This window comes from Mchenga conophoros, linkage group LG16, assembly GCF_057382185.1.
Source record: "Mchenga conophoros isolate Kocher_MC1m ecotype Shallow Benthic linkage group LG16, M_conophoros_male_GT1.1, whole genome shotgun sequence".
In the NCBI taxonomy this organism is placed as follows: Eukaryota; Metazoa; Chordata; class Actinopteri; order Cichliformes; family Cichlidae; genus Mchenga; species Mchenga conophoros.
This window is the reverse complement of record NC_140541.1, coordinates 29,490,027-29,499,320: the sequence shown is the minus strand read 5'-3', so window position 1 is coordinate 29,499,320 and position 9,294 is coordinate 29,490,027. Positions and strand designations below refer to the sequence as shown.

Here is a 9,294-nt window from a genome sequence, read left to right as displayed (position 1 = left end):
TTTGGACTATTTTAACATGCTTGAAAATTAACATTTGGTGAGACCCTTTTCTTCCTGTTTCCCTTGCTTAAAAATGGCTTCTTCACAGCCACCAGGTGGTAACCTCATGCATCTCTCAGGTTCTGTGTCAGGTCCTTGCTGGATTTTCTTTATATTTCTTAAGAACACAACTTCCACATACTGTTTATCTGCTGGAGATATTTTTTAGGCCTTTGACTTCTTCATTTATTTTCTACAGTGCTTTTTCAGTTTCCTCTATTTGTAAAGGACTGCCAAGTTAATACATTTTCGGGAATCACCTACTGCTGCATAAACACTTTTTAACGTCAAACTGAGTCATCTTTGGCATTTTCACAGATAATACAAAAGAAATACGCACAGATTACATGTTTTGTGACAGGCTGCTAGCAACAAAGTACCTGAAGATACAATAATGTTTGGGGTTTTTTATTTTTCTTCTTGTTAAGTTGATGATTACATGTAGAAATAACACTGGTTCATGTCTTGATTTAGGTTCTTTTTCTTTTGCGTGACTGATTTATAGGTCACTGTTGGGTGGCTAGACTAAAAAAATTCCTCTGAAGATGGTCAGTCAAAAGGACTCGACTGAAAATGAGCGAAAAGGCAACTAATTCCTATAGAAAAGGGCCGTGGCTCAAGACTTGATGCAGAATATTCGGCAGTTAAGAAAATGAATGGAACTGATGAATGAAAGTTTAAAGCAAACTTTGCTTAACACTTATCTTTTATTTTGACAGGGCCACACTGTTTAATTGAGCTAAGAGGATTTGAAAGTAGAAACTGAGACGTAAACCTTTTAATGAGGTCACAGATCAAGGGAATATTTTCTATTCCCTTCTAAACAATGTGACTTATTTTTGGAATTCAAGGAGTCACACTTCCCACATTGGTCATTAGAAAAAAAAATGTATGCATTTCCACAAGCCTCACTTTTTCAGCAAGATTTTCAAAACGTGAGAGTTATGAGAGAAGCTACGTCACCTGGCTTCCCTCATGACCACACCACAATGGTTTATGCCAGTCAGCACTCATCACCCATTTCATCATTGAATGGTTGTTATCAGTTGAAAGAACTCCTGTAGATGTCATTAGTACCTGCCTATTGAGCCACCTAGCAGGCTCAATAGGCAGGTATCACCTAATTTGATGGCGGTTGTTCTGCCTTGCTGCACAACAATAACGGGTTGGGTATTGCCACTTTCAAGCAGTATAGTGCTTAAAACTAAACTCTTCATGAGGGTGGAGGAGGGGTGGGTGTGCCATAATTAATGACACTTACATGCGAGACTTCAGTTTGAGACAACAGATATAAAACACAGGGATTTTGACTGTGGTGTTGCTCATTGTTTTTAGGCTCCACATTTTGAAGCCTCATTCTTAGCATCTTGGCCTCCATCGCATTTGGTTTGTACTAGTCAGATAAATCTACAAAAATGCAAAGACCACAAACATGATAAAGTCGGACAGTTCAATGTGTCAAATTAGCAGAAGTGAGGGCAAACAGAAAGCTATCTGCTACACTCCTTGTGTAAGGACATTTTGCAATCAAAGCAACTATGTCTTTAACTTCAATGTCAAGTTTGAAATCCACCCACTGTATAGTTGTTTTTGAAAAGGTACTAGGCTGTAAACTTGGGCTTTAATGCTGCTAATTGGGTATTTTAACATAGTCGTCTATAGGGTGGTTGGAGAAAACCTCACATGGCCGTTAGAGGAACTGCAGTTCTTTGTTTTTCTGCTTTGGCTTAATTTTTCAGCACCAAAAAAGAAGATTAAGACTCATTATTTGATTATATTTAGGCACCAAAAACTACTCAGTGGTGAGAGTTTACAAGGAATGCCACTCTAGGTCTCCTACATGATCTGGGTTGTTTTCTGCTTATCACCTATTAGAACATAATAAGGCACTTTCTGGACTACAAGGCCAAGCCTATAAGAGTGATTACTATTTATAAAGACCTTTCAAGTGTGGGGTGACATTTGAAACCAGCATGGGCAAGACTTACATCAGACGCTGTATGAGCTACTACAACACAAGTATTTCTTAATTTTTGCTCCACTTTCAGCTGGTTTCATTAATAATTGGATTTGCCAACTTGCTCCCTCCACTGACCTGACTGAAAATAGCCCGTAACAGATTATAATAGCTTGATGCTTTATCCAATAGCCTGCTAAGTCTTTTTTTTAAGTGTCCCTCAAAAAGCATAGTTTAGACTGCTGCAGCTGTGTGTTTCTCAGCTGTGTAATTTCAAAAACCTTTAAATCCACAACACAAAACCTTGGAATTGAAAACAGGCCTTGGGAATATAAGCAAAATGTTTGGTTTTCAACCTACAAAAGCTTGAGAAAGAAAAATAGTTCTGAAAATATCTTCAAAAAGTGAGTCATTAGAATTCCCCTCTGTGGCCAAAATGATTTATGGAATGTAGAAAATTAAATGCTCTGTGTTATTCAGCACTGAGATGAAATCCAGCAGTTCTGCTCGTGGACTGATAACAGAACAACTGTCTCCGTCTGAACGGCATTGATAACAGCATCATACCAATACAGTGGCCTTTCTCTGAGCTGCAGGTTCCCCTTGTTTCCTCCCCTCAGGAGTCCAGCTGCATGGGGATCTGAGAACAACAAACAGGATTAATCTACAGCAGAGTTTCAACGCGTAACCGTTTCAATCGCTTTAATTCATATCCAGTGATGCGTGATTAATATCTCTGAGAATATTGATCTGTGCTATTTACTACAGTTGTTTCATTTTTACTTTTACACGTACAGCAAGCTGCACACGCCACAACTACAGAAAGTGAAAACGTAAAATGCACATCTCTGTCTCAGCCGCACTGCCGGGGATTTTACAAATACATCAAGGACAGAAAGATGCACACGCCTTGACTGAACGGCTAATATCAATTCATTACATCAGTTTGAGTGACAAGCAGGACTGACTCTCCTTAGGTCACCTATATTCGTTTTTTACATTCGACATTTTATTGTAGTAGAAACATAATGCCACAGCCACAAAACAAATAAATGGCAGTTTCGGTCCATCTTCTTATATTAGCAGGAATTTCATGAATAAGGCATGACTATGGTATTTTCCAAAAAAAACTTCCTCATTTTGAGCACCAGGATGTTCTCTTAAACCTTTGTTAGATCTCACTGCCAATTTTATTTAATTAAATTGTGAACTGTGGAGACTTTTTCAAGGCTGTTAATGTTTTTAAACGGTATGTGTCTCTAACAGAGTGCTTTCAGCTTTTAAACTTTAATGATGCCTACTTTTGATATACCGCTTTATAAATGTGCTCAGAGTTGATATAGACAAGGGGGGGAAACACGTGTCTCCCATAATTCAAAACGAATGCGTCTAGAAAGCCAAGATCAGCCCTTATCATAAGGAGGAGATCAGTGATGAAGATGGGACTCACAAAATCTATCACTGCTCTCATATATCAAAGACAAGAAGTGGTATTTGCGTGCCACGTGGAGCATATTTAGTTTCAAACTACCGTCAGTTCCGTCTCAGAGGAGGGCGGGGAGTTTTGTGTGGCCCGGTCGCGTTGTCATTACCCAACTGAAATCAGAGTGGTTTGGTGGAGCCGTGGGAGAATGAATGCTTTGCACACTGAGGCTTGAAAGCCGTTTGGAAAAAAAAAAGTTATAGGGTGTGTGGTTCTTTTTTAGATCCGCTGGGGGTCATTTAGCACTTAAGAGCGCAGACATAACAGCGCTTGAAAAGTGACAGGTTGTGTATAAAGGTGAGGAGAAACTCAGTCCTCTACTGATGAAATCTGTCATCGGAAACGGTTATTAAGTGATTTGTTAGGAGAAATATAAGACAGCGAGGGTGTGGGGGCTTAATGACCAGCTTAAATGTCAGACCTCACTTTACGCAGCCTGAGGAGTGAAGCGCTAAATGTGAGCCAGATTACGTGTAACGTGAAAAAACCCGTGTAATCCTAAAATTGCCCTAATTTCCATATAACTCAACTGTTGGGACTTTTGTAGGGACCCTTTTTCCTCTTTTAGTGTCTGTAATCGCGTGTGATGGTATTTATATGTTCTCCAAAACGTCATTGAGTGAGCACATTTCACTGCAGCGCTCTTAACTTTTTACATTTAAAAAACACAAATCTATCGAGATTTAATGAAAAGGGGACAAAACATCAAGAAAAATGTTTATTCTTGAACCTAATCCGAGATTTCATTAATTTCACATTTTTCACAGTTGCCAAATTGGTTTAATACACCGTTTCCAGACGCGTACTTCAGCTCCTCGCTTTTTTTTTAATGTAGCAGGTAAAACCAAACGTTTTTCAAACACATACTTTCACAAACGCCCTTACCACAAGTACAGAAGTTTGATTTATAGCGAACCTTTTTGGAGACTTTGCGTGCATCCTGCTGCTGCCCCTCCCTCCCTTTCGGGGGAGGAGTTAATGGCACGGAATAGTATTTATTGGCAGGCGCTGAAACAAACAACTATCGTCGTGCGTCTCATGCCAACCTTTACTCACTAGTCCCAAAGTTGGATTGTTATCACCATGGATGAAAGCGTGGAGGTGAGTGTTTTTCTGTTGTTCCCCCAACCTGTGTGTGGGATTGTTTTTTCTTGTTGTATGTGTGACTTTTTTCTTTCTTTTTTGCGTGAATAAAGTTTATATTTTTCCACGTGTTTGCAGTCGAGTAATTCACTGGTCTTAAACTTAGTGTCTCCTTCCATATAAAAGTAATTTGAAGATAGAAAGTAATTTGAAGAAGAGGACTTTCTCATTGTCACTTCCAACTTAAGACAAAAGTTATCATAAAATATTATAATGTATTTATAGGAGATGTATAATAAATTTTTAGGTAATCTGCCGCTCTTAAGTAATTAAATGATCCTCTTAGATCTCTTCTGTTTTCTAACTTTTGAATCTTTTTTTCTCTTTTCCAGTTCAACTATGATTATAGTTTTACCAGCAACACTTCTGACAACATATCAGAAGGGTCTGGATTTGATTTTACAGACCTGAATATACCGGAGATCTGTGGCCAGACATTCAGCAATGACTTCAACAAAATCTTCCTACCTACAGTGTACGGAATAATATCCATTCTTGGGATAGTTGGTAATGGATTAGTTGTACTAGTCATGGGTTACCAGAAAAAGGTCAAAACAATGACAGACAAGTACCGGCTCCATCTGTCTGTCGCTGACCTCCTGTTTGTCCTCACTCTGCCCTTTTGGGCTGTGGATGTAGCCAAAAACTGGTACTTTGGAGGTTTCCTCTGCGTGTCTGTGCACATGATCTACACCATCAACCTGTACAGTAGCGTGCTGATTCTGGCCTTCATCAGTCTGGACAGATACTTGGCAGTTGTACGGGCTACCAACAGCCAAGCCACGAGGAAGCTTCTTGCAAATAGAGTGATCTACGTGGGTGTGTGGCTGCCGGCAACCATTCTGACCATACCTGACATGGTCTTTGCAAGAGTGCAGAGCGTGAGCTCTTCAAATATCAACTTGAAAGAAGAAAGCAAGGAAACGGCAGACTCCAGGACTATCTGCCAGCGCATGTATCCAGTGGAAAGTGACGTCATATGGATAGTTGTTTTCCGCTTCCAGCACATCCTGGTGGGCTTCATTCTGCCAGGCTTGGTTATCCTCATCTGCTACTGCATTATCATAACAAAGCTGGCACAAGGCGCAAAGGGCCAGACACTGAAGAAAAAGGCATTGAAGACCACAGTCATTCTTATCTTTTGCTTTTTTTGTTGCTGGCTCCCCTACTGTGTTGGCATCTTTTTGGACAACCTCGTGATGCTGAATGTGCTCACCCCCTCATGTGAACTGCAGCAAGCGCTGGGCAAGTGGATTTCTGTCACTGAGGCGCTAGCCTATTTTCACTGCTGCCTAAACCCCATCCTCTATGCTTTCTTGGGAGTTAAGTTTAAGAAATCAGCTAAGAGTGCACTGACAGCGAGCAGCAGATCAAGTCAGAAAGTGACTCTCATGACAAAAAAGCGAGGGCCAATTTCATCTGTGTCAACCGAGTCGGAGTCCTCGAGTGTTTTGTCAAGTTAACTGTCAGCCTCGGAGTTTGTGACTTGATACTCTCAGGAGTGAAAAAGCTAAGCTGTAATTTCAAAGAACTACAATCTGTACAATTGTAAATGAAAGAGTTTTTATACGTGAAAATTTTTTGTGTGTGTGTGTGCCTTTGTACTTCAGTCGTGTGGCTTTTGTGGTTCTTATTTTCTGTATTTTATTTTCTGTTCCTCAAAGCAGATCGTGTCCTCAGGCAGTGCCTCATTTCCATTCATTCAGTTTTACAATCAATACCCATTGTCCTAGTTTTTATCCTATAGTCTTTGATGCTGTATCAAAGCTCGGACACACAATGTCCTTTCTGGGGGTTTTTAGGACTGGTAGCTGCTTTTTGAAACATGTACATAGTTTGTAGCATATCTATGTTCGCACCTAAGCTGTGCGATTATCTGAAAGCTATAATTTATTGCTGTCATCCACACTGGAGTTTTGTAAAATAACTTTTGTAAAAGTCCTTCAAAATGATTTTTTGTACTGTTTTTTATGTGTTTGTATTGAAAATAAAAGAAACTCAAACATATTTTGTGGTGCGCCTTTTCACTGGCTTCTACTCCCGTGTGTGCATGTGTATTATCAAGGGGGTTGGGGGAGTGTCACACAAATGTCACCACCTGAACTGGCTGAAAAGCAGGAGGAATGAACAGACAGGCCCTTTAATTGCAAGAACATCTGTGCACTTTTACATCTTAAGCAGCTGTGACACAAAAGCTAAAGTCTTCAATTTTAATTAGTGACCATATGGGTCTTAAGAAAGATTAAGGTCCCCTTTGACTTATTGACTTTTATCATTCCCTGTCATTCAGAAGTTCAATGACTCAACTTGGTCATTCTTTGACTCACAGAATGGAAATAATCATTCAGAACTGAAGCAAAATAAGAAGGATTAAATCTGATATTATACAGTGATAACATAAAATATATTTCTTTGAACAGACGCACCAGTCTTTCTGTTCTGAATCTTTTATCTTCTTTCATCACTTTAAACATTTAATGTGCAAAGAACAAAGACAGACAGATGCTCGGGCTAGGAAGGACAACAATAGCTTTCAAGTAGAATAAAGCCATCAAATGGCTGCAGTACAATGCAGCCCTGGCATTTATTCAGTGGATTTCCATGTCTACATGTAGAAGAGGTGAGAAGTCCTTGCATCAAGCTGCTGCGCCATGCAGTGCAGTCATTCATTCATTCAAAGCTCCAACTGAGATACATTTCCATGTCTTTACATATAGAAAAGGTGAGAAGTGCTTCCATTCACCCACAAAGTTAGTGGGTATTTTCCTCTCACAGTAAAGCAGAATTAAACATGAGGCGCTTTTTGGATTTGGAAATGGACCCAAACGATCCAAAATTAGCATAACAGTTTGCTTTCATCACAAAGTGCAGGAAAATACCCTTTACTGTACTCACATAACTCACATAATTGTTCTTGATCTGCATTCCTTTTTGCTGGATGGTGATCATCACAACTATCGTGTGCAAGATTGCACTCAGATTACACATATCAGGGTTATGCACTACTCGAATGAATTGATATCAGGTATTGAACACAGAAATATCTGTATCATCTGTTAATGGACTTGACAGATTATATGTTTTGATAATTTCCTTTTCAGAAACACAGAGCATCGGTATAATAAATTGGATACGCAGATGCCGTTTTCCTTGAGACTGACTAAAGTGCCCATTTAAGTGCATAAATTTTAAGTGGTCAGCCCCCCGAGGGAATCCATCCTTGGCTGCAAGAAGGTGCCCTTTCATCCATTATTAAAGCCATTATTCTCTCTGTTTGGTCAAAATATACCGTTGAACAACTCAAGTCTACACTGCTGCCCTACTGCACTGTCAGTGTTGTGTTTTTTGTTGCAAAACATCAATATCCTCTCTTGCAAAAATGCAAACTTTCTGACATGTGATGTAGCAGGCAAAACAAACCCGTGCAGAGAAGTGTTTCTTGTTTGGCTTTCTGGGTTAAAGGCCAAAGCTGTTGAAGTAGGGAGGAAATTGTTTCAATTGGTCATTCATTATCTCTATGGATTCTGGTGCAAAGTTTCAGACTGGGACTTCAGCCTATTGTTCAGTGTGCGCAGGGGCTCATTTAACTGTTCCTGTCGAGAGATGTATATTAAAATTATGAGTGACATGTCCGGTAAGCGCAGAGATGATTTTAAAGGACTAATGCGAGCTAAGCAGGAAAGAAACACAAATGCCACAGGGCGGTTACATGCTCCACTAAAGGTTATGTTGTTTTGGTTGAAAAGTGAGCAGCAGGAAGGCTGCTTCCTCTATCAGGAGCTCCTGTGGGTAAGAGCCTGAGAAAAGCTTTGATGACACCCCCACTGTATTCAAACCACCATCACTCGCTGTGCACGTCATTCCTCCAAAGGTCACTGGATACCTGGATGCACTTAGTGCACTCAACCAAAGGCGTGAAAGTAATTTCATGGAGTGTCACTTTTAGTGTTCATGTGGATGTGTAAAACAGCCCACACATGTGGTCACTTTTGTTGTTTTCCTTGTGTGTATGTTGCCATTGGTGGGCTGAGTTCATTAGTTCAGATGTTACTTTCTTAAATGTAATTGTTTTGTAACCCATCAGTGAAATAAGAGTGATGAGCATACAATACATTTTTTTTCTGGAAATAAAGTGCCATCAGTGGAAGTCACTTAAGACCACAGTCTGCAAATAGTCAGTTTTTTGCCACCAAAAATAATTTCTGTTATTAATAATAGTAACTCTTTAAAAAAAAAAACAAAAACAAAACATTAATATGTTCTGTTTAATCTGCAGAGTCCCACTTTAATTCATGATAACAAAGAAAAGTATGTGCATTGTAACTGCTTACTGGAAAATTCTTTGAACTTGGTATTTTAAATCAGCTGCCAATATTAAGTTTTATATTGGGGAACATACATTTTCTTTAATTTCTATTGTATAATATTATAAGAGACTTTGGGCTTAGACATGATGTCGTTTTGGATCTAGGACTTACATCTGTTATCTCAACCTGTTTTTAGAGAATACTCTTTTATCGTCTCAGTCTGAACATTGATTTAAAAAAAACAGGAGAAAAACAAAGGGCTTGAACGTGCTTCCTTGATTGTTTTGCACCTTTTCAACAGATTACTCTTGATTTCTATAAATTTCCTTCATTTGTTTGCAATAGGGCTGTTTTGTCTGCTCTGT

At 39.3% G+C, this 9,294-nt stretch overlaps 1 protein-coding gene across 1 annotated transcript; it reads left to right on the top strand.

Moving 5' to 3' along the window:
- Positions 1-4,509: 4,509 nt before the first annotated feature.
- LOC146557050 (C-X-C chemokine receptor type 4-like) lies at positions 4,510-6,623 on the top strand. The gene is made up of 2 exons (XM_085249700.1): positions 4,510-4,580; positions 4,955-6,623. Exons 1-2 carry the CDS (start codon positions 4,563-4,565, stop codon positions 6,083-6,085), a joined length of 1,149 nt encoding a protein of 382 aa, XP_085105826.1. The 5' UTR covers positions 4,510-4,562; the 3' UTR covers positions 6,086-6,623.
- The last annotated feature ends 2,671 nt before the right edge of the window (positions 6,624-9,294 follow it).